The following is a 23,775-nucleotide window of genomic DNA, read 5'->3' as shown; positions in this document are numbered from 1 at the left end:
TCAGAGTGCTTTCAGAAGTATGTTAACAAACTGGCTTACACAATAAAAAAATGTATTTTCTCACATAATAGGACATCCAGACATAGCACATGCTGCAGGATTAGTTGATTTAGCAGCTGGGTCATTTCATGAAGAACGCAGTTTCCTTGGTCTCTTTTTTTTGCCATCTAGTGTCTAATCTATCCTAGGGCTGTTTTCTTCTGGTTGTAAGAAAGCTGCTGTAGCAATTGCTATATACATACTTAGTCACATCCGGTGGAAGGAGAGAGACAATATCTCCTTCAAGAATAAACTAAAACATACTTCATTTCCATTTTTGCTACTTCCTCATTTGTCGTTGTCCACTCTGAACTTATTAATAACTACCATTGTGGGATTGTCAACCTCTGTTTGGCTTAATCCTGAATTCTTAAACCAATCACCAGTAAGAGGGAGGGAATAACCATCTTATTTACATTAAAGACAGTGGCTATGCCTTCTGTGCCCCAGAAGGAGGATAATGTTAGCATGGAGAAGAGAACCCAGGCAGCTGGCAGTGGAAATGTAGTGTGAAGAACAGACTTTAGCGATTTGAAGCCACTAAGGCTTTTGGGGTTGTTTGTTATTGCAGCAATGTTATATAACCTATATAACATATAACCAAACCTATATTATATAGCAGTAAGAAAAGTAAAGTGTTGTTAACTATACCGAGAGTATGGAGAAACATGCAAATGGGGGTGTAAGTGAGTTATATACTTATCTATGAAAGCAGGAAGTCAATAGATGATGTTTAAGATGAAATTAAATAGTGCTAGTAGTCATATTATTTAGAATATAGAGGAAACTACCAGGAAACAAACAAACAAAAACACTGCTAAATAATTAAAATTACCCAGGAAATAAGTCTAAGGTAGGAAGAGCTGGGGCAGGACAATTTTTGTTTTTATTATAAACTACTCTGAATTTTTTTCTATTTTAAAATAATGCACTTGTGTTCTTGTGACACTTTTTTAAAATTTTCATTTATTTGATTTTATTTTATGCAAGCTCTAAAAATGATAATTTGGAGGCCCTGCCATCATGGCCATAAAATCCAACTGAAGTCTTTCTGAAAGAGAAGTTGTGCTTTAGTTGACTCAGATCTTACGTACCTGATTTATTCCTGAAAAACACTTCGCTATTGACCACCTGATGGTCAAACTGGTAATCTGTTAGCCTTCTTCAAAATTAAGACAAGAATAAAATAGTGTTTGTGTTTGTGCCATTTTAATAACTTTTCAGAGAGAAAGATACATCGAAAGGGTCTCTGCTCAGCAAATAAAGTAATTTAAACTTGTTATGAGGTGGGCTATTTGCTCATCTGTGTTGTTCTTTAAAAGATTTTTTGAGGGGCTAAAGGAGCAGCATTTCACTAGTAGGTTCCCTTCTTATCGCAGGCCTGAGCTTGTTTTCCAAAGCCTCCTCTATCAACATCAAAGTCTTCACGAAACTCATCTCTTACCTGGCCCCCAGACCGGCCACGGCCATACTGTCTGCCCTCTCGAAAGCCTAGATCCCAATCTGTGCGGATGATACGGTCATCTAAGAGGGTCCCATTTAGGAACCGCATGGCATTTTCGGCATCAGCTCTGCTATAGTATTCTACAAAACAGAAACCACATGCCGTTTTCTTTATTTTATCCAAGCCCATAAATACATTCCTGACATCACCACATCTACTAAAGAGCTCAAATATTTGCTCTTCAGTTGTATAAAAGGAAAGATTCCCCACATACAGCGTGCAGCTTTCCTTCAGTAATTTTTCATGCTCTTGGTTATCGCCACTGAACTGCTGGTCCCGGTAATTGCTCAGCTTCAGGTAGGAGTCGCTGCACAAAATCTTCAGGTCATTGGATATGGTGCTCAGGGAGTGCTGTGAGGACCCCAGGTCGTGATCCAGCTTGGCAGCAGTGACACCGACAAAACCCTAAATAAATATTTTTTTTTTAAAAAGTAAAATTATAAGGAGGAAAACAGAAATACAAACCCCTGGATATTTAAGATGTTTGTGCCCAGAGGTATAGACAGACACCTCAACTCTTGATCAGGGGGATCATGTCAAGGCGAATTCAAAATGGAAAGTTCCAGGTCCCAGGAACATGGTCATAAAAATCCAACTTTGCAAGTCTTCCTGAAAGTGAAGTTATTCTGTCCTTGGTTGACTCAGATTTTACATATCTAATCTATTACCAAAGAATATATTTAATAACAGTATGGTCCCAGAAAATATTTCATAAAAACAATAAAATTGATCAAATTTCCATGGAGAATGAGCACTACTATTATTCCTGATCAAAGACTAGACATCAGATAAGTCACATATATAATCAAGGTCAAAGTACAAATACAGTTGTTGTATTATTAGGTTAGACAAAGAGTCTCTAGATATACTATCAACTATACAAGTAGCTCTATAAAAGTGAAAATTCTCTGGCATCATAAATTTGACCTAAATTAAGATTAGATTTTATTAGCAAACATTCCACTTGTTATCCTAGACTTTAGGATTTTTATTTAATTATTTGAACATTCTAAGTCTATTTTAAAAACCTTCCCACAAAATGTTAACTAATACCCTTTTCTTCTTTACTGAATTTTCCTACTGCAGTTTGAGGCATTAAAAATTATTCAATTGGCTTTAATTACACTTTTCAAAAGTAGGCATTTGTTCCCCTCTCACCACTCCTATTTTATAATAATTCCAAAATTTTAGTGTGAAAGAAAAACCTGCAGAACTAGATGAAATGCAGATTCTTGCAGCCCTCCCTTAAGAGATTCTGACTTAGTAGATCTAGAGCAAGTCCCAGGAACTAACATTTAACATTTAACCTGCACCCCTCAGTGATCCAGACGCAAGTTCTCCAAGGACAACACTTGGAGAAATTCTACTGAGGAAATGCATTCAATTAACAAACATTTAATGAGCACTCTTTATTTGTCAGACACTAAACTAGGTGTTATGAAAACGAACACGTGCATTCACAATATGGTGATAAAGCCAAAAAAGTAAATAAGAAACATAGTATGGTGTGATCAATACTATTTTAGAGATACACATGGAAGAAAGTGAGAAAGGGACTAACATTTTTAGGGGATCTACTTCATGATGGACACTGTGTGTACTTTCTACTACATTACACAGGAGGAGAAGCAATTACTCACCTTGAGGACATTAGAGAAGGCTTCCAAAGGAGGCACTACATGTACTGATTCTCAAAGGACAAAGAGAATCAGTGTGTGTGTGTGTGTGTGTGTGTGCGTGTGTGTGTGTGCACGTGCACATGTACATGAGTGTGTGTGCACTGGGGGAGCATGTGGAAGTTTAGGGAATGAACCAGACAGAGAAAACACATGTAAGGGCAGAACATATTCAAAGAAAAACAAAAGCATAGGAAACTGAAATTGAAAGCTAAATAAAACCAGTTGCAAAAGACAGTGCTGTAAATTCAAAGCAATGAAAATGGGGGCCTCTGCCCCTTTAGGTGTTGTTTGAAGAGCAGTAGGAAGCCCTCTGTTCAAAAATCATCTTCCCGAATGTCTATCAATGATGTCTGAAAATTTGCCACTGGAAACTTGTTATTTTGAGTCATTGACAAATTGCCCCATTAAAAAATAAATATCCCTCCCAGACTTCATTTCTCATTTTTTTAAATCTGGTTACTAGATTTGCAGATCAGAGAACATGATAGCTACAATGCATTTCATCTCACCCGGGCATTGTACAAAGTTTCCCATAATTTCCTTGTAGATGAGATGGCAAAATATAGGCTGGATGCTTCAGTTGTTTGTTGAGATGAGTCTGTAACTAGTTGAACAAATAAATTGTTTGCTGTCAGACTAGAAGGGAAGTTCTGGAAGTGAGTCAAAGGCTCTATTCTTGGCTGTGTCTTCTTCAGTTCATTTATAATTTTGGCTTACTACAAACAATAACTGTTAAAATAATAAGAGCAGTCCAAAGCTGGAATGGGCTGCTTTGGGGAGCAACGAGCACAAGGCACGAAGGAGTTTGAACCAACCTTAGAGTATCCCTTGCTCAGTAGTCAAACAGTGGAGAAGCCTCTTTTAATCTGTGTAGTGTTAGGAATCAAGCATGAACTTGAAGTCAAAAGACCTCAGTCCAAATCTCAGCTTCACCATTTGCAATGTGCCCCTGGGAAAAGTGCTTAACCATACTGAATTCAATGCCCTCATTTGTAAACCAAAGATCAAAAAATCTACCTTGCAGCAAATGCTGTGACAATGTCATCTGTGCAAGCACCTAGCACAGTGCCGAACACATTGTAGGTGTTCAATAAACAGGAGGTATTAGATAAATTATTTTAATTCTGTGATTTGGTGACTCAGAATAAGACATATAAATACATATTAAATCTGCCAATGACATAAAAATAGGAGAGACTTTGAAAGGTAAAAAAAAGAAGATCAAATACAAGGTGACAGAAGGAGACTAAATTTTGGCATAGTGAGCATACAATAAAGTATACAGATGCCATATTATTAAGTTGTATACCTGGTTCTGGTCAAAATAGCATAGTAGGTAAACACTGTGCTTGCCTCCTCTCACAATCACATAAAAATTACAACTAAAATACAGAATAGCCATTGTTGGGAATCATCTGAAGTCTAGCTGAACAGAATACCTACAATTGGGAACACGCAGAAGAGGCCATCTTGAGACTGGTGAGGGTAGCAGAGATGTTAAATGGGCTGGTCCTACACCCACTTGAGGTGGTTGAGAATCATGAGAAATATCTTGGCTATGGAGGTCCCCCTGGAAGAGCTAAGTGTCCCAGCCCCAAACCAGGCTCCCCAGCTCAGAGTTCCAGTGCCAGGAAGTCTGCATAACTTCTGGCTGTGAAAACCAGCAGAGATTATGGCTGAGTGAGATGGAAGGCTGAGGCAGTCATAGACTTTCCTCTTAAGGGGCCCACATGTGGACTTACCTGCTGACAGACTCACTCACTCTGAGCTCCAGAACTGGGGCAGCAGCTCAAAAGGTGCCAGAGATATATGGGGAAGAACTGAGTCATCTGGCTTCAGGGCAAGGGCTGGAGGGGTAGCTTTCTCCAAGGCAGAATTGTTGGCAGAGGTATTGTTCCTTTGTTAGAGCCCTCCCCATCCCAGCTTGCAGGCCCTGGAGGGCGCCATACCTGAGACTGCATCAATATTGCTAACACTAATTGTTCTGCCCAGGTGATTCCTTGATATCTCACTCTTCCCAACAAGTAGGCCCACCAAAGCTGCTTCCAGTGAATTTTCCATGCAAACAGCCTGTTTTGGCTCATGCTGTGGACTTTCCAAAAAATTCTCTAAGGTTCACGAAACCTAAACAAGCAGCAGCTGGCCTCTGCATGCACCGTACCTCTTGCTGAGCAGCCCCAAGCCTGGTGCTAGTTGCAGCCAGCCTCAATTTGTGACTTGGCCTTTTGAAGCACTTCCAAACCCATCATGGGTGGTGGCCATCAGCAGATTACTTGGTGGCCCATGACAGATAGCCCCAAGCAGGGCACAGGCTGCAGCTGAACTTGGCCTGTGGCAGGACCTCTCCCAGGAGATCCTGGCCTACACATCTGGTGGCCAGTTTCGGTCTGAGCTGAAGCACCACCTGGGGTCATATCTGAGGTTGACACACCCAAAGAACAGACAGGTCAGGCACCAGAGCCCTGTTAAAGTGAATCCTGTTCTGTAGGGTCAGCCTCTGCAAAACAGCTCCTCCACTAGTCACAGCCAGTCATCACAACCAATCATCCTGAGGGTCAATCCTTGCCATTGATGAGCAAGCAGCAACCAAAGTTCAGCTACATCGGGAGAACACACAAAACCCATACATACAAGGGACACACCTGGAGCACCTGGCTCAGGGAAGACTGTGCTATTGGGGCCCACAGCGCACCTACTATGCAAGGCCACTCTACTAAGACCAGGAGACATAGTAGCCCTACCTAATACACAGAAACAAACACGAGTAGGCAGACAAAATGGGAAGATAAAGAAACATGTCCCAAATGAAAGAACAGAAAGCTACAGAAAAAGAATTAAACAAAATAGAGACAAGCGATTTATCAAGACATAGAATTCAAAACACTGGTTATAAAGATGTTTAACAAACTTAGAGGGAGAGTAGATGAACTTGGTGAAAACTTTAACAAAGAGGTAGACAACATAAAAAGAACCAGTCAGAAATGAAGAATACAATAATTAAAATGAAGACTACTTTAGGAGGAATTATCAATTAGATAAAGCAGAGGATCAAATCAGTGATTTCAAAGATAAGGTAGCAGAAAACAATCAACAAGAAAAAAGAATCAAAAAAAGAAGGACAGTTTAAGGGGCCTCTGGGACAACATCAAGTACTGATATTCATATGATAGGGGTACTAGGAAGAGAAGAGAGAGAGCAAGGAATTGAAAACCTATTTCAAGAAATAATAACTGAAAACTTCCCTAAACTGGTGAAGGAAATAGACATACAAGCCCAGAAAGCACAGAGCGTCGCAAACAAGATGAACCCAAAGAGGCCCACACTAAGCCACATCATAATTAAAATATCAAAGATTAATTAAAGAGAAAGTGAGAATCTTAAAAGCCACAAGAGAAAAGCAGTTAGTTGCCTACAAGGGAGCTCCCATAAGGATGTCAGCTTATTTCTCAACAAAAACTTTGCTGGCCAGAAGGGATTGGCAGGAAATATTCAAAGTGATGAAACGCAAGGACCTACAACCAAGATTACTCAACCCAACAAAGGTATCATTTAGAATCAAAGGACAAATAAAGAGCTTCTCAGATAGGAAAAAGCTAAAAGAGTCCATCATCACTAAACCAGTATTACAGAAAATGGTAGAGGGACTTGTTTAAGAGGAAAAAGAAAAAATAAAAACAGATCAAAATATAAATGATAAAATGGCAATAACTATATATCTGTAACCATTACTTTGAATATAAATGGATTAAATGATCCATCAAAATATAGGGTGGCTGAATGGATAAGAAAACAAGATCCTTACATATGCTGCCTACAAGAGACTCACTTCTAATTAAAAGACACACACAGATTGAAAGTAAAGGGATGAAAAAAGATGTTTCATGAAACTGGAAATAAACAAAAGGTGTGGTAGCAACACTTATACAGGCAAAATAGACTTTAAAACAAAGGCTATAGCCAGAGACAAAGAAGGACCCAGTTATCCCACTTCTGAGTATTTATCTGAAAAAAACCAAAACAATACATCGAATAAACATGTGAATCCATATGTTCATTGAAATGTTATTTACAGTAGCCAAGATATGGAGACATCCTGGATGTCCATCAATGGAAGAATGGATAAAGAAGAGGTTATATGTATGTGTATGTATATATAATGGAATATTATTCAGTCATTTAAAAAAAGAATGAAATATTGCCATCTATGACAACATGAATGGACCTAGAGGGTATTGTGTTGAGTGGAGTACATCAGACAGAGAAAGACAAATGTCATATGTGGAATCTAGAGAACAGGATAAACAAACAAATGACAGAAACAAGCTCACAGATACAGTTAGTATTTTGATGATTGTCAGATTGGGTTATGGAGGGATGAATGAAGGGGAAGGGAATTAAGAGGTACAAACTGGTAATTACAAAATAGTCATGGGGTGCAGAGTGTAGCATGAAGAATGTAGTCAGTAGTATTGCAATAACTATGTATGGTGTCAAGTGGGTATTGGATTTACCAGGGTGATCACTTCATAAGTTATATAAATGTCTAATCACTGTGTTGTATACCTGAAACTAATATAATATTATATATCAACTATAATTGAAAAAATAAAAATATAAAAAATTTTTAAAGTTGTACACCTGAAATTTATATAATGTTATTAACCAATGTTTCTCCAATTAAGTTAATTTTAAAAAATAAAAAAGAAAGGATCTGAGCAGCCTTGGATGATGCTGAACCCAAACTGGCACGGTGATGGATAAAACTTAAGAATAAATGTAAAGTATTACTTTTAGATTCAATATATGGCAAAGGGACAGAGTGAGGGGGATCTACAAAGAGTACAGGCTTGGGATGCCTGGTTTATAATTGGGCCATCCCATATCTCATTCATTCAATAAACATTTATAGAGCACTGTGCTAGATTCTAGGAAAATAGAGAAATAAGATGCAGCCCCTGCCCTCAAAGAGCTCACAATCTGGGAAGACAGACAACTTAAAAGATAAATTACATGTGATTATTTTATTTACTGGAACACAATCATAAGTAGAAGGATTAACCTTGAATGGGAAAAGCTATGTCTACTCCTGCAAGATAAAAAGAAAAGAGGTTAGGGTGTGTAAGGACATAGCTCTGTGGCAGGGTGAGGGTAAGACAGGAAAATAAGTTATCATCTCATGGCCTATATTTGCATAATAGAATAAGAGGTGAGGTCATCTTCCAAGAATAAAGTGTACCATGGGAATAGCTTGGTGACATGGAGTGGAAGTGAAAATTATTCAAAAGGTAATTCTTGTAGATGAGTCATTTACGAGGGCATTAAAGTTACTCAGGATGGTAGTCAGACTATAAGTAAGGTACTGAGGTCCTCAATAAGTGAAAGACCTGGAGGACAGTAGATAACAGTAGAAAGGAATGGAAGAGGGTAGCTATACCATCTCCTGACTCCACAGGGTAGGGGAGAACAGAAAACTTCTGACGTTGAATCTTTGGAGAAGTTGCTTAGTAGATGTTAAGTATCTGACCCAAAATAGATGCTTAATAAATGTGAAGAAGCGATTTACTCATTTTTTAAGCCAACACTATTGTAAAATTGTATTAGAAGATCATGGGAAGGAAAAGCACTAGTGGACTCAGTGCTATTCAGACCACACATGGAGCAGTATGTCCATTTCTAGGGACCTTATTTTAAAGTGAATATTTACAAACTATAGTGCATCTAGATAAGTGTCAAGAAACCACCAAGGACTGATTAGGAACTGGGCACATTTAGCATAGTAAAGAGATGGTTAAAAGAGGGTATGACAGGGTTATTTCTACTCCATATGGTAAAAGTTAGATTAATGGATAGATGTTACAAAGAGAAGATTGCAAGTGTTTTTCAGCAGTTTTTCATGTATCCAATGATGAAATGTGAACTTTTCTAGTGTATTCAAGTGGAGGGTTGATGAACATATACCAGCAAAGGGAGTTAGGCCACAGAGAGAAGATGGAAAAGCAATTGAGTCATTGTGAGCCACAGATCATCAAGTCGATTTGTAGAAACTGTGAGAGACTTTCCTACTTTAAAAAGTAGAGCTTGGCTAAAATAGAAGGCCCTTCCTGACTCTCACTATTGGGGAATAATGAGTAGAGAATCTAAAAATAGAAGAAAAAACTTGAAGAATGGCTCAAAATGATCACAATCAAAATCTTAAAGGGAGGGAGGAAAGAAGGTGGCAAGATAAAGCAAATAACCTCCCACGAAACAAATTTTACAAGAATTGGCAGGAGGATCCTGCAAAGAACCTTTTCAATGGCTGCCTTAAACTAATGGTTGGTATTATTTCAACTATACAGAAGAAACAAGGATATAGACTCTTTAAAAAGCCAGGATGTTTCCTGCTCCAGATGAAGGCAGTAGCTCTGAGAAAAGAAATTAGAAAGGGCTGGGACAACAGTGTTACATGCTTTATCTTCATAAGATTGTTCTTTCTGGTAGAGAGAAAGAAAGCTGAGAACAGCTATTGAGGCCTGGAACTCCACAGCCAGAGATCTAACTTATCCCAAGAGATACTAATGTCTGCTTGGGGCTGCTTAGAGCTCAGAATGGTAGAAAATGCTCACATGTCTTTAACACCTGTAGTTCAAAAAGCAGTTCAGCATAAGCTGAAACAGACAGTTAGATCCAAAGCAGAGACAATGGCCTGGGGATAGCCTACAGGAGAAAAGAGAATAATAGATGACTATTTAGTGTAGAAGCTGATAGCAATTAAATTAAGAACGAAGTATTAATGATGCTTAAAATTTTTGTCTGTTTATCATTTGTACTATATGGCCTTCCTATTCAAAAATGTTGCCCATGAAACAACAGGAGCATCACCTGGGAGCTTGTTAGGAATGCAGAATCTCAAGCCCCTCCCCAGACCTACTGATTAATGATCTGCATTTGAACAAACATCTGGTGATTTATATGCATAGTACAGTTGAAAAGCACTGCTGTACCTACCTGGTTTCTTAGTTGAACTTCTGCCTAGAAAAACTCTTTCCCTTTATCCTTCCTTTTCTCCCTCTCACCACCTCCCTTCATTTCTCTGACCTTTATTTCCTTTGTGAGATAACAAACAACTCTAATCATGGTTGATAGCCTTAGGAATAGTGCTCATGATATACTCAGATAAGAAAAAGAAAAGGGTGGTTGGGTACATATTGTAAAGTACAGGCTTAGGGAGTGAGAAACCATTGACTTGGTTTCCAGTTGTGCTGTCTGAGTAACCTTCATCAAACTCATTGACTTACTGAGCCTCGGTCTTCTCATCTGTAAAGGCTATTATAGTAGTTACCTCAAAGTTCTATTACAAATATGAAATGAAGAACAGGTATGTCAACTGCCTGGCACAGTGCCTGACACATAGGAAGTGTCAGTATATAGTAGTCATTATTATTGAAAGCCATCACTTTTGAAGTGAAGTTAGAAATAATAAATAACTAGTGTTATGATCCTTTATGGCCTTCCAAAGTCTGAAAAAGTCCCCTTGAGAGCTTCCATGAAAGTCCCATCTACCTCATTCAATTCAGCTTCCTTGATTCCAGCCCAGCCAGCAATCAAGCTAAAGCATTTCTTATTCCATTGACCCTTCTTCCTATTTTTGCTGAATTAGTAAGATTTCTACTTTTTCATTGCAAATGGCCCACAGTTCTAGTACATTAAAGCTAAAAAAAAATCTTTTTTGTGGACTGGCCTGTAAATGTAACAGTCATTTATAAAAATATTTTTCTCCTATGGAAAAATGAATGTCACCTTCCAAACAATTGACTTCAGAATGAACTTTGAGATTTCAGCCTGTGTACAAGGTGGAGGCTGCCTGTATGTCAACATATTGAAGTGGTGACAAAAGGCTAGATAAACCAAGTTCAAAATTCCAGAGGTGACAGAAAGGTAAATAAGAATGCTCCGAGGAGTGAAAAGTAGGGCAAATAGATCAATCTGAGTACACAATATCAAGATTTAGAAAGCCAATATAGGAAGAGATACATCTCAGGAATGATATTAAAAAACAGCAACAGTGACGACACAAACCATTTTTCTACTATATTAGGTAAGGGGCCCCTAATCAGTTTAGGATCTACAAACAATGTTGAGGCCTGTTTCTGCAAGATGGTTACCTTCCTCCTGCCCTGCTCTGTGCATTTTGCCTGGATTCTCAGTTCAGATGGGAAGACAAGAAAGCAGCATCCCTGCCCCTCAATCCTCATCAACTCACACCCTAACAGCCAGCACAGGTTCAGTCAGCTTCCTTCTGCCCTTACCCCACTTCTTTCCAAAAGAGATAAAGGCTTCAGGAAAGTACAACACAGTTTTCTTTACAAAAAGGAAGAAAAATCCTGTATTGGGTAAAATGAGATGACTAGTAAAAACAGGTTCCCCAGGATGAAGATGGGTGGAAAGTTAGTAACAAAGAACTGTGCAGTGGGGAGGGGTGGGGGAGTACTTTGTGCCTTCTCACTGAAGTCTTTAGAAAGAAGATGGATTATATCTGGGTTAGTAGAGCAGCAAGCTAGCAATGTCTGATACCCACCATTTTCAAATGTCCATTAAAATATCCATAATTCTCTGCAAAAATACTGAAGAGCTGTACTGGCTAGGGAAATTGAGGGGAAAGTGATCATCAACTGCTAGTGCTCAAGGAGTTTCTGCTGGATCTTATGGGAAGATGAGGTAGACTATGGAGCACACTGGTGGCCTATATAGGCTCTACCCTCTGATCCAGACAATAAAAGTGCCAATAAAGATGAGGAAGGTTTTCAATTCACTTCTACCTGCTATCTTCAGCTTAGCAATACAGGGACTGTACTTATCAGAAAACTAGAGACCGTCTCTTTACTACATAGACAATATTTTCTGAGGCAAGCAAGGTTCTGCTCCACTTCTCCCACCATCAGCTCCTCTATTATCTATATGCTCTTTCGAGTCTACAACTTGAGTACACCACATGATTAGCAATAGTGATAGTGATGGTTGGGCCAATGCTGTTATGAGGAAAAGCTCCGAACATAAGCATGCTTGGAGACATTTTATCTGAAGTAATGTAACAGGACAAAATGCAGAGTCAGACAACCCAGAAGATCAGGAACAGAAGATTCCATCTCGGTGCAGCAGAACCTAAATATAATGAAACCACCATCAAAAACACTATCGACTGCCCCATATACTGTGCACTTATTATGTGCCAGGAACTATCTTAAGTAACTTATATGCATTATTTCACTTATTCCTCATAGCAAGCACAAGTTGTCATTCGAGTTTGTTTGAACGGGTCAGATAATAATAATAATAGCTATTATTTTTGAGGCCTTGCTATATGTTAAGGCACTATGTGTTTTTATCCATTATCTCATTAGTCGAACACCTACTAGGCACTAGAAAATGGGCTCAGCCTTCCCAATTCATCCTTCAAGGCTCAGTTAAGGCATCATCTCTTCTAGGAAGCCTTCCTTGACCCTTCCAATCTGGGTTAGATGTGCCCACTCTGCATTCCTTCCATCATCTCCTGTGCTTCCTTCTATCATAACTTTTATCTTCTCTTCCCTTCCTTCCCTCTCCCTTTCCTTCTCCCTCTCCCTCTCTCTCATTCTCATGTATGCACACACACACACTCACTCACTCACTCAAATACCAGACTATGAGCTCCAGAAAAACAAAACAAAACAAAACACTGTAGATGTTAGGATGCGATGACATATGACCTTCATGAAATAGTTCCATAAAGAGAAAAATTGAGATAAAAGTTGTTCTTGGATCACAGAATTGTAGGTGAATTTTGAGGCTGCTTCATATCATCCTGCACTAATACTTTTCTAAAATAATCTTGTATTACTTTTATAATGAAAATATTTAATTTATATAAGCAAAACATACTGATTTTTTGGCAAATGATAAAATTAGAAAGTCTCTCTCCTTCACTCCTTTCCCCCATACCTAATCCCACCCCTGCCTCAGAGGTAACCACTGTCAACAATTTAGTTGGAATCCTGCCACAGGGGGGATATATTTGAATTTAAGCAAGATAACAATGCGTCAGTTCTGAATAGAGTATATCCTAGCTGTGATAGGAGGATGGAAAATCAAACTATAGTAAAATAAATCAGTATTTAAAGAAGATCTTTAAAAAAGCTAGAGATTCTTGAGTACTAGGGCCTTATACTGCTACTGCTATTTTTTAAAGTTTATTATAATGGTAACCATTTATTGAGCTCAATGTGGAAAAATCAAGTGGCCCTCATCCGAGATTAAGAAATTTGATATGAGTGTCATTTCACACACCCAGCTATACAAATCCCTCTCACTTATATACAACCATATTTAAACATCCTCATCCACACATAACACACACAACATCCATGCACAGGCAAAGCCCCATATATAATATGTTCACAATTACAAAGACTCAAATACCCTACATATGCAAGATCTTACTTTTTATTTCTGTTCAAATCAGTTCTTAGTTAAGGTTCTCCTCACACTTGCATATAAATTTGAACCTTGTTATTTTTGCACAGAAAAAAACTGAAAGTAAGACAAGCTGGACATTGAGATCATCTGGCCAGCTCCCTTTCTAAAAACACAAGCTTCTATATTATTTGAGACTTCAAACTAACTTCCACTTGATGATCTCTAAAATCACTTTAAAATTTCCCCCAGTTGCTCATCTCCATATTTCATTTCCCCTTAATTAATCAATCAACAAATATTTATTGAGTATCTGCTATGCCCAAGCACTGTACTAAAAAAGTTTGTAGTGGGGAACATAATAGCTCCTAAATCTGGATGTCTGTAAGAATCACCTGAGGACCTTTTAAAATTATATATCCCTTGTCCCCACCCCAGACCTACTGAATCTTAATTCTTGTGGTTGGAGTCTATCATGGGCTATATTGTGTCCCTCCCAAAGGCATATATTGAAATACTATCCCCAGCACCTTAGAAGTGACTATTTGGAGATGGGATCTTTAAAGAGGTAAGTAAATTAAAACAAGGTCAATACAGTGAACCCTAATCCAACATGACCAGTGTCCTTATAAAAAAAAAAAGACAATTTGGACACAGACACATACAAGGAAAGACCATGTGAAGATACCAGGAGAAGACGACCATCTACAAGGCAAGGAAAGAGGCCTCAGTATAAATCAACCCTGCCTACACCTTGACCTTGGACTTCTAGCCTCCAGAACTATGATAAAATGAATTTCTGTCATTCTTTTCCACTCGCCAGCTGTATAACCTTGGAAAAATTAATTAGATCTCTCTCAAAGCTATAAAATAAGGCCACCTCCTAGACTTACTATGAGGAATAAGGTGAAAATGGTCATAAAGCCCCTAATCACAAAGCCTTGCTTGTACTTAAGGCTCATTCATGTTAGCTATTATTAATATTATAAGGTGGTTGGTCTAGAACAAAAATTCCTAAAAATTCAGGATAATAAGCTTCACTGGAAAATATTATATTTTTATTTTCAACAACCTTTAACTGAAATTTAAATTTATTTCAATTACAAATGCAGAGAACAGATCAATCACAAATGCAGGGAACAGTCAGCCTTCCCACAGAGAGAGGCTATATGTCAATACAAGCTGGACTTGTTTTGCAAACACATGACAGCTTTCTGAACTCTATCGTCGAACTATCTATATTTTTCTCTAAGTCGCGGTAGAAATCACAAACAGCTTTATGTCACATTACTGTCATTACAGTTGTCTTTAAATATTTTTACACTCATCATTACTTTGAAGTTACCATGGTTATCAGAGCTGCATCTAGATGGTGTTATTTATGGCATTAATTAATAACAAATACTTACATAACTATATCACAATTTTCTATCTTTAATATTTCGATAATTGTAAAATAATATAATTGATTTCTTTTGTAATCTTACACATTTTATTTTGTGCATCTAAAAACACTGTTTTGAGAAGGGTCCATAGGCTTCCCAACACTGTCAAAGGAGTCCGTGGCACAAAAAAAGGTTAAGAACCCATGATCTAGAAGTTTTTAAACCCTTATTAGTTATAAAATCTATAATTCTGTGATGAACAATTATGCAAAGTTTCAAGAAGGATATATACTATGCTTTCTGTAGTTAAGAAAGGTTAATAAAATTCAATTTCGATGGTAGAGAGATGGGTTTGCCTAAAAATCACTGTCATGTGCCTTAAACCTAACTAGATTGTAAATGCATAGATAAAAGCTCCCTATTCTCTAGATATGCTATATATAACCTTTCTGCACTTCAGTTTCCTCATCTCTTAAGTGGGAATGATCATATTCTTTAACTCACAAGGTTGTCATGATAATTAAATTGGATGATGCTATTATAATATTAATTATTATATCAGATTTGTTGATTTCTTTCCTTGTTCTCACAGCACAAATAAGCTTTAAATATATTAGTAAATCCTTGACTACAGTTTTTGAGTATATAATCTTAAAACAGATACTATTCCTTGCAAATGTTTGGTAAACCCATCATTAAAAAGTTATCTAATGGTTAAAGGCACAAGCTTTGAAGTCAGAAAGCTATGGGTTCAAATCTGAACCCCACTACTTTTTACTTATGTAACCCGAGAGCATTTTTTTAACTTTTCCCAAGCCCATTTCATCACTGGAATCATAATACCTACTTCATAGGGTTGTTATGGGGACTAAGTAATATAATATACATGAAGCACCTGGCATATAGCCAGGGCTCAATAAGTGGTATCTGTTCTTTTTTCTCAATAATTGCTAAATGCATGCAAAACTTGTGAAATGGGAGTATTTCCTTAATGTTTGACATGAGATTCCCTGAGACCTGGTCCCCGATCCCTTCCTAGGCTCCACTCTCACTGTTCCATCTCTCATATTTTTTTCTCCAGTGACACTGATCTGCTTTGTAATTCATAACCAGCCCCCAGCATTCACATTGTTCTCACCTCCAGGACTCTGCTCTCCACTCTCTCAACCTTGCCCTTCCCGCCTTCCAGAGCTAACCCCTCCTCCACACTCCCATAGCACATGCTTCCCCACTGCACACACACCAGCCCTCCATCATCACTTTCCATTTGTACTGTTTTTGTCTGTTTACATATTTGTTTTGCCAGCTAGACCATGAGTTATTTGGGGGTTTGGGCCGTGTCTTATTTACCTCTGGATCTCCACTAACACCATACCTGGCACAGTGCAAAGTAAGTGTCGAATGACTCCATCAGAAAAGAAAGTGTCCCTTATATCTGCTTTCTTCTTTACCCAAAAAGCCACTAACTCTGTCAGGAAGTTGAATCCCTCTTGGCTCACTAACTTTATGCAAAAAAGTGGTTTTGTTTTTTAGTTTTTTGTTTGTTTTTGTTTTTGTTTTTGTTTTGCAGCTTGGAGTCTCTCTAACACAATATATGTGAGCAAGGCAAGCCTTTACAGAGAGGAGCCAAGAAAGACCTGTCCAGTCAGTCTTCCCACAGAGGTAGGCTATATGTCAAAACAAGCTGTACTTGTATGCAAACACATGACAGCTTTCTGAACTCTATCTCCTCACTTTCTAGACTTTTCTCTATCTAAGTTATATTTTCACTTGATCAGCCTGGATATAATATGCAAAGCTGTACGGAATTATTAACAATATTGCTTGAGAGCAAGGACTACAACAAGAAAAATATCATGGGGACAAAATCTTGAGTTTAATGGTGCCAAATGCCATGAAAGAAATACTTCCACCAGGGCCTCGTCCCAAGGTTATGCACAAAGATAAGAGGATTCAGGCAAGTATAGGAGAAAAATGCCCCAGAAGTACTAAAAACACATCTTAAATAAACATTTATGGAGCTAATATATTTTGTTATAACATTTAACATAAAATAATTATAAACAAAAGAGAAAATCATAAGCATTGTAATTAAAAAACAATTCAGTAGGCTATAAGTCTATAAAATGCATATGAAATTTCATATTCTATTACCTTCTCTGGCTTTTACCCAAGAACATTAAAAAAAAAGACGATGAAGAAGAAAAGGGAAATTAACACATCATTTAAAAATACAATGAAAGAGTAGAAAAGAGAAAATTAAAGCAAATAAAGTATTGACTTTTGAGAGAGCAAACTGAAGCCTCTCAGTAGTCTGTAAGAACACAGGGACCATACTCAGTTCTCCTGGTCTGCCAAATGCCTCTTTCATCCCTGATCCTGGGATCCTGTCAGGAGCCAGGGATACAGCTTGTTTCTGGTCTTCTGGCCCCTATAGCAGAATAGAGTACTGCCCTCCCTCCATATAATGCCCACAGGACCTTACAGACCTCATGTGGGAACAGAGACTCAGGCAAGTGGAGCTCCACTAGAAAGAGAGTGGCTCTGCCCTGAGTACTGCCCAGGTTTAACAGGCTAGCCATGGACCCTCTAAGTGTAAAGTATCTGCCTTCTTTTTCCTCCTCTCAGAACCAGTGCTCTGTGGATTCCACTAGGAGGCACTTCTGGCACCTCCCAAAGATCTAACTCTGTGCTCCAGAGAGAAAATGTTCAACATCTTGAACACAAGATGGCAGTATACACTGCTCTATTGCAAGGGCCATGGGTTTGTGAATGAAACGAAATGAAGAGGGGTGGGGAGTGCTGACTGAAACTGAAATCGATTTGGGTTTTATGTGAAAACTGAACATCATGAATACTTTGATTTTTTTTCAGACTTTTACCCAATAATTATTGAATCCTATATATTCAAAGTATTCCAAGTCTCCAAGTCCTGGAAGTCGACCAACTTGCTCACCCAGCACATCCCTACATCTCACAAAGCTGGAGTATGACCCAGGAGGCCACTAGCCTGCCTTACTCTCCACAAATCTACCCTTTAACCTTACCCAGATTCGGCCACAGCCGGCAGTTTCACGACACCTCCAGTGTCATGAGTAGCCAGTTACCACGTGCCTTGAAAGGGTAAGGGGATCAGAAAAGAAGGGGGAGAACAAATTTGGGGGGGGGAACAGGTAAATAAATTAAGTGAGAAAGGACAAAATTGAGGGGAACGAGGGAGCGCTGAACTGAGAAAAGTGAGGAGAAAATAAAGTGAGGGAAACGAGGGAGGATGAAAGACATTGAGGAGAGAAAAAGAATAGGGCGAAAAAGTAAGCGAGGAAATGCAGAAAAGGAGAAAACAAGATAACGAGGGCAAAAAAGAAAAGGAAGAGTAGAAATGGGTAAAGAAAGAGAAAAGAGGAAACGAAGAAAGGAAAGAATGAGAGAAGCAGCACAGAGAGAAGGGGAGGCTGCGGGAAGTGGGGCAAATTTGGGAGAGAGTAAAGGGAGAGGGGAAGAAGGGGCCGGGCAGCGGGGAGCTGGCATTCCCGGAAGCCAGGACAGAGATCGCCTCCGAAGGGGTTCAGGGAAGAGAAGAGAAAACAAGTGAGGGGTGAGGAGGGGTGTGGAGGGTGTGGAAGAGGGGGAAGATTAGTGAAGTGAGAAGAAAAGGACAAAACCGAGGAGAGTTTGAGCAAGCTTTTGTGAGTTTTGTTTAAGGCGTGTATTGGCAACTCCTCCTGACGTGTGCCTGGCACGCTCAGACTCTCTACAGGGGCAACCGTTCTCTTTTCCGCCCCCTCCCCCCCCCGCCCGCCCCGAAAAGAAGCTTGTGTAAGGCCGTAACTGGACGGACTCTTGGGAGCGGCGGTGTAAGGCTGTACTAGACAAGCTCTTGAGGGCGGCGTCTCCTACAGGGGGACCCGTCCGCGGTGGGACGAGGAACATTTGCCCTCCCGCCGAGCTCTAGAGTAGGGCGGCGCGTCAGCCTCAGCCCCGTGGTTCGTAGATTTCTGGCGGAGGATGCGCCGTGAGCGGCGAGAGAGCCCTAGCCGAGGCTCCAGGCGCGCGGAGGGAGGGACAGCCGGGCCGAGTTCCCAGGAGAGCGGGAGAAGGTGCGAGCCGCCGTTTGGGTGCGAGGGCGCGTGGGTGCGGCGGGGCGGAGCGGCGGGTTGGGGGCAGGACCAAGCTGGCTCCGGGCCCGTGCCCGCCGGGGAAGCGGCGCAGGAACGGTCTCCGCCAGCCCCCCGGGAGTAATTTACACGCTGTCACGGCCCCCTGCGGGCTCCTGGGCTTTCAGCTCACTCACTCGCTCACTCGCGCTCAGCTCCTGCTACCTTTCAGCCGCCAGAGCCCAGCGGAGCCTGAGAGAGGGCGAGCGAGCGAGCAGGGGAGGGAGGGAGCAAAGAAGGAGGGAACGAGGACGCGCCCCGGCTCTCCCTCTGCCCTGCTGCCCGCCCTTCCTTCTGCCACAGGTCCGCCCCGAGCCCCGCTCACACTTGGGAAACTTAGGACAGCGCTGAGGCCGCGTGTGGCACCTCGCGGGGCGGCCCGGGCCTCTAGCGGAGGGGGAGGCGGAGGAGGAGGAGGAGGAAGAAAAGGAAGTGAGCCCCAAGGATCCGCTCCGAGCTGTTTGTCCAGCTGTTTCTGTTCGCACCCCGAACAGCACAGCCATAAGGGGGCCGATCCGTTGGTGGTTGGCTGGAGGCGCTAATTCCTCTCTTCTCCTCACAGCCTGTCTTCTCCAGACACCCTGGAGTCCCCTCAGGCCAGCCCAGCGGGCGCGCACCTGCCAGCCGCCCCAGACCTGGCAGGCCAGGCGGCCCCCGAGCCTGAGAAGATGGCCCAGCCCAAAACCGACTGCCGCTCACCTGTTGGTCTCGACTGCTGCAACTGCTGTCTGGACCTGGCCCACCGGAGTGGGCTCCAGGGAGACAGCAGCGGGGAGAACAACAACCCGGGCAGCCCTACCGTGAGCAACTTTCGGCAGTTGCAGGAGAAGCTGATCTTCGAGAATCTCAACACCGACAAGCTCAACAGCATAATGCGGCAGGATTCGCTAGAGCCCGTGCTGCGGGACCCCTGCTACCTGCTCAACGAGGGCATCTGTAACCGCAACATTGACCAAACCATGCTGTCTATCCTGCTCTTCTTTCACAGGTGGGTGGCTGGGGAGATGGGTGGGCATGCGTCCTGGCTCGCACCAGCATCTGCTGGACCCTCATCTCTGACAAAAGGGGCAGCCAGGAAGTTCACACACTAGGGAGGTTGGGTTCACAGGCTGCCTGACTGATCCCTGAGGCTACCTGGAATCCTGTAGGGTTAAAGGTACTCCTGGAAGGTGGGAGCTCTATTTTGAAGGGTGCCTGCAGAGGCTTTCTTAGGGAAGTGCTGGAGACCAGAAGGTGGCCAGAACCCTAACTGATTTTGGGGTGGCTGTCACCACCTCTTCTTCCAGTGCATAATTCCTATGTCCACTTTGGAGATTCTGTCCTGGGATGCTTTTGGAATCTGAGTTCCACACTTCTCAAAAGCCCATTGCTAAATATGTGAACTCACATTGAAACTGCAAGGGCTTTTAAATTACTGAGTGGCCCTGACTGACTGTGAGGACCAGCAGAATGTCAAGACAAATTAAGCGGCTGCTGATGTGGGGGCAGGTGGGGAATAAGAAAAATTAGAGACCAATGAGAATTTTTTGAGACTCTGGATGAGAGAACCTCCCCCCCCCCCCAACCTCCTCCATGGATCACAGCCTTCAATTTCCAATAATGGCTAAAAGCAGCCCCAGAGAACATCTCAGGAAGGGAAGGTGGATGAGTCCATGCCATCACAGGCATGTGTTCAGACTTTCTAGAAATCCTGCTGAAGGGCAAGGAAGGGAGATGGGAGGGGAGAAACACAATGGGAAGCTCCAAGGTGGCTGATGTCCTCTAGTCTGAGACACTTTGGTAAGAGCCAGTCTTGGTGGGACAACTAAGGCAATTTCAGGAAACACAGCTGCCGTGAGTTTTGTGTTCTTGGAGCCATCAGAACAGGGCCCTGGTCTCTCTCTCTCTCTCTCTCTCTCTCTCTCTCTCTCTCTCTCTCTCTCTCTCAGTGTGTGTGTGTGTGTGTGTGTGTGTGTGTGTTTGTGTGTGTGTGCGCACGTGCGCGCGTGTGTATGTACAGCATGGATTTTATTATTTCTCAATGATACCAGGTTATGTGCAAGAAAGAGAACCCCAATGTGGGAGACCTGGGTTGTGTGTAGTATAAGTTATGGCTCTACCTCACTGTGAGCCCGAGCAAGTCACCTGACCTCTCTGATCTCTAAGGTTCCTTCTAGTTCAGAAATTCCAGGTCATGGGCAGGTGGTATGTTCACAATTAAGAAATTATGAGCACCCATATAATATTTGAATAATTGGATGTCTTTTCAGTCAGGCACAAATAGAAAATTTTAAAAGCAATTGAGATTGGCAGGAGCTACCTTCACTTAGTGCTCAGACCAGAGTTGCCTCCTCAGCCCCAGAAGTTCCAGGAGGGGACAAGCAGGGCTGCCAACTTCGTTAGCATTATCATAACAAGTTGTATTTCTCAGGCATTTTCTACACCATCAAAGCCCTTTCTCATCTATTATTTCACTTTAGGCATCGATTTATCTCATTATCTCAAAGAAACTAGGCCTCGTATGAACAGGTTTCTAGGGAATCTTCATTTCTGGTGAAAGATTACTACAAGTGTATTCAGACCATAGATACAGTAACCCTTAGGAGCAAAAGTCCTAACAGGCTCCTTACGATCCAGCTTAGCTCAATAGGAGAGTGGCAATGGGGGAGGGGTGGCCGAGACACCTGGAAAGAGCACCTGTCACATTCTCACTCTTTCAACTGGGAAACTATCCAGAATGGCCTTGAGGACATATAAGAGGGGACACTTCCTTAGCTTGGTTCCTAGGCTCTGGGCCTAGGAGGGTCTGATCTAGGTGAGACTGAGAGCCTGAGATCAAAGTGTTCACTTATGCCAAACCTTGGGAGACTTTCTGGTTGTCTGGGTTTCTTGAACAGAAAGACCTCCTTTGTCACCTAGTCCATTGACACCTGTTTATTGACACTTGGTTCTTGGCAAAGCCTGGAAATGTTACAGCGTGGGGGTTGAGGGCACTGAGGACATTGGTGGAGGGAGCAGAGTGAATTGTTGGGAAAGTAGATCTGGGCATCCTGTCTCCTGGAATCAGAGCAATTCCGTGTCCCAGACAGCTGAGTGACCAACAGCAAGCCCTTCCGTGAGGCTGGGAGTGACAGGGTCCTATGGTACCAGCCTTATAGTTCCTAGCAAGATGAAGCATTCTTGCATTTTCCTTGGCAACTGAGACCTTAGAGATCGGGGATTCTGAATTGGTTTAGGTTTTGCCCAGAGTAACGTACTCATTAGCAAAAGTAAGAGTATTGTTGCTGGTCAAGGGGCTTCTCCAATATCTAAGCTGGACTATCTTCTCCTAAGTGAAAATTTCCTCTCTCTTAATTTATTCCATGGGTTTCTATCTTTATACTTAAGCCATCAGTTTTACTTCTGTTACATTTCATGATTTGATATTTCAAATTCCTACTTGGGTGTCTTTTTGCTTTAATGTGTCTACTTTCAAGGCCACCTCTTATCCTAGAGAAGAGACTTTCCCTACCCCACCTCCTGCAGCCCATTTCCCTACCGGAAGGGCTCCTATGTTCTTGGGAGGGAAGGGCAGGACACATTCTTGATTTCTATCTGGTTCATGTGCTTTGACCTGTCCCTTGTTCCCAGCTTAGCTCTTAGTGTCCTTGGAACACAAGAGTGTGAGCAATTTGAGGGTAGAGTTGTTTTTTACACTCACTTGTTTTTCCCTGGGTTTCTAGTTATATGGCCATTACTCAATAAAGGTTTTGTTTGTTTGTTTGTTTGGCTGGTTGGTTGGTTGGTTGGTTTGAACCATATGCATAACTCTAATAGCCTGGGAGAAGTCCTGATGGGTGGTTCTTTGCCTATACACGCCAATCACTGGTAATGGGCATGTGGCATATTGGTATGTAAATAGCATCTGTAAACTATTGGGAGGTGTGTTTTAAACACCATCCTTTCAATCTTGTGTTAGGTAACTAATAACTGTAATAGATTAATAGCTAACATTTATTAAACATTTACAGTATGCACTAAGCATTATATCTGCATAATCTCATCTAATATTTATACCAATTCAATGAAATGGGGACTATTATCACCCTTCATTTTATAATGAAGGAAATTTAGGTTTGGGAAAACTAAGTAATTTGCCTGATGCCTCACAATGAAGAGCAGAGCAAAACTCCATCTAAAATCAGTCAGACACTAAAGAATTATTTATTAAGAAAGAATAGTTAAGCAGAGGTGAATATTAGCTGAGGAACTCACCAAATGGTTAAAATGACCTTATTAGGTAGGGCGACCAACCATTCCATTGGGGGAGATAGGACTTTCAGTCCTCAAACTGGGACAGTCCTAGGGAAGGTGGGGTGGTTAGTCACCCTATTATTAGGAGACTCCACCTTATTGTTTGAATCTGCTTCTAAAACTGGAAAACTTAGGAGGCAAATAAAATATGCTGGGCAAACAGCTAAAAGTTCCCATTTAAATGCAGGCTATGAAAAAACTGGTGAAGTTGAAATTTGAGGGGGCTTTAATTCTCTGATCAGTAAGGTGTAGCAAGCTGAAATAGGAGCTTTTTCTATATGTTACTGCTACTGCTGTTCCTGCTGCTGCTGCTG

The 23,775-nt window shown here is 41.2% G+C and overlaps 2 protein-coding genes across 3 annotated transcripts in view; one reads left to right on the top strand and one right to left on the bottom strand.

Annotated features, from left to right (window-relative positions):
- Positions 1-1,393: 1,393 nt before the first annotated feature.
- On the bottom strand, positions 1,394-16,257 carry NCBP2L (nuclear cap binding protein subunit 2 like). The gene is made up of 2 exons (XM_036226552.1): positions 16,174-16,257; positions 1,394-1,948 (listed from the first exon to the last, which is right to left on the bottom strand). Exons 1-2 carry the CDS (start codon positions 16,255-16,257, stop codon positions 1,394-1,396), a joined length of 639 nt encoding a protein of 212 aa, XP_036082445.1.
- Positions 16,258-18,888: 2,631 nt separating this feature from the next.
- Positions 18,889-23,775, top strand: part of TSC22D3 (TSC22 domain family member 3) — a 58,629-nt gene continuing 53,742 nt past the window's right edge. Inside the window, exons 1-2 of one of the 2 annotated variants that reach the window (XM_016127589.2) lie at positions 18,889-19,132; positions 19,752-20,177. In XM_016127589.2, the coding sequence (XP_015983075.1) occupies positions 19,041-19,132; positions 19,752-20,177 (518 nt within the window). In that variant the 5' untranslated portion in view covers positions 18,889-19,040. Of the gene's footprint in view, positions 19,133-19,247; positions 19,493-19,751; positions 20,178-23,775 lie in introns of those variants that run through there. The other variant, XM_016127590.2, reaches the window with a different exon arrangement.

Source organism: Rousettus aegyptiacus, unplaced genomic scaffold (assembly GCF_014176215.1).
Source record: "Rousettus aegyptiacus isolate mRouAeg1 unplaced genomic scaffold, mRouAeg1.p scaffold_m13_p_9, whole genome shotgun sequence".
NCBI classification, from domain to species: domain Eukaryota; kingdom Metazoa; phylum Chordata; class Mammalia; order Chiroptera; family Pteropodidae; genus Rousettus; species Rousettus aegyptiacus.
Note: the sequence above shows the minus strand (reverse complement) of the source record. Positions and strands in the feature narration are given on the sequence as shown.

Coding starts and splice junctions, on each gene's coding strand:
- NCBP2L (XM_036226552.1), bottom strand. CDS start 16,257: ATGTGCTATGGGAGTGTGGAGGAGGGGTTAGCTCTGGAAGGCGGGAAG. Junction 1,949..16,173: donor TGGAGAGCAGAGTCCTGGAG/GTGAGAACAATG, acceptor ATATTTATTTAG/GGTTTTGTCGGTGTCACTGC.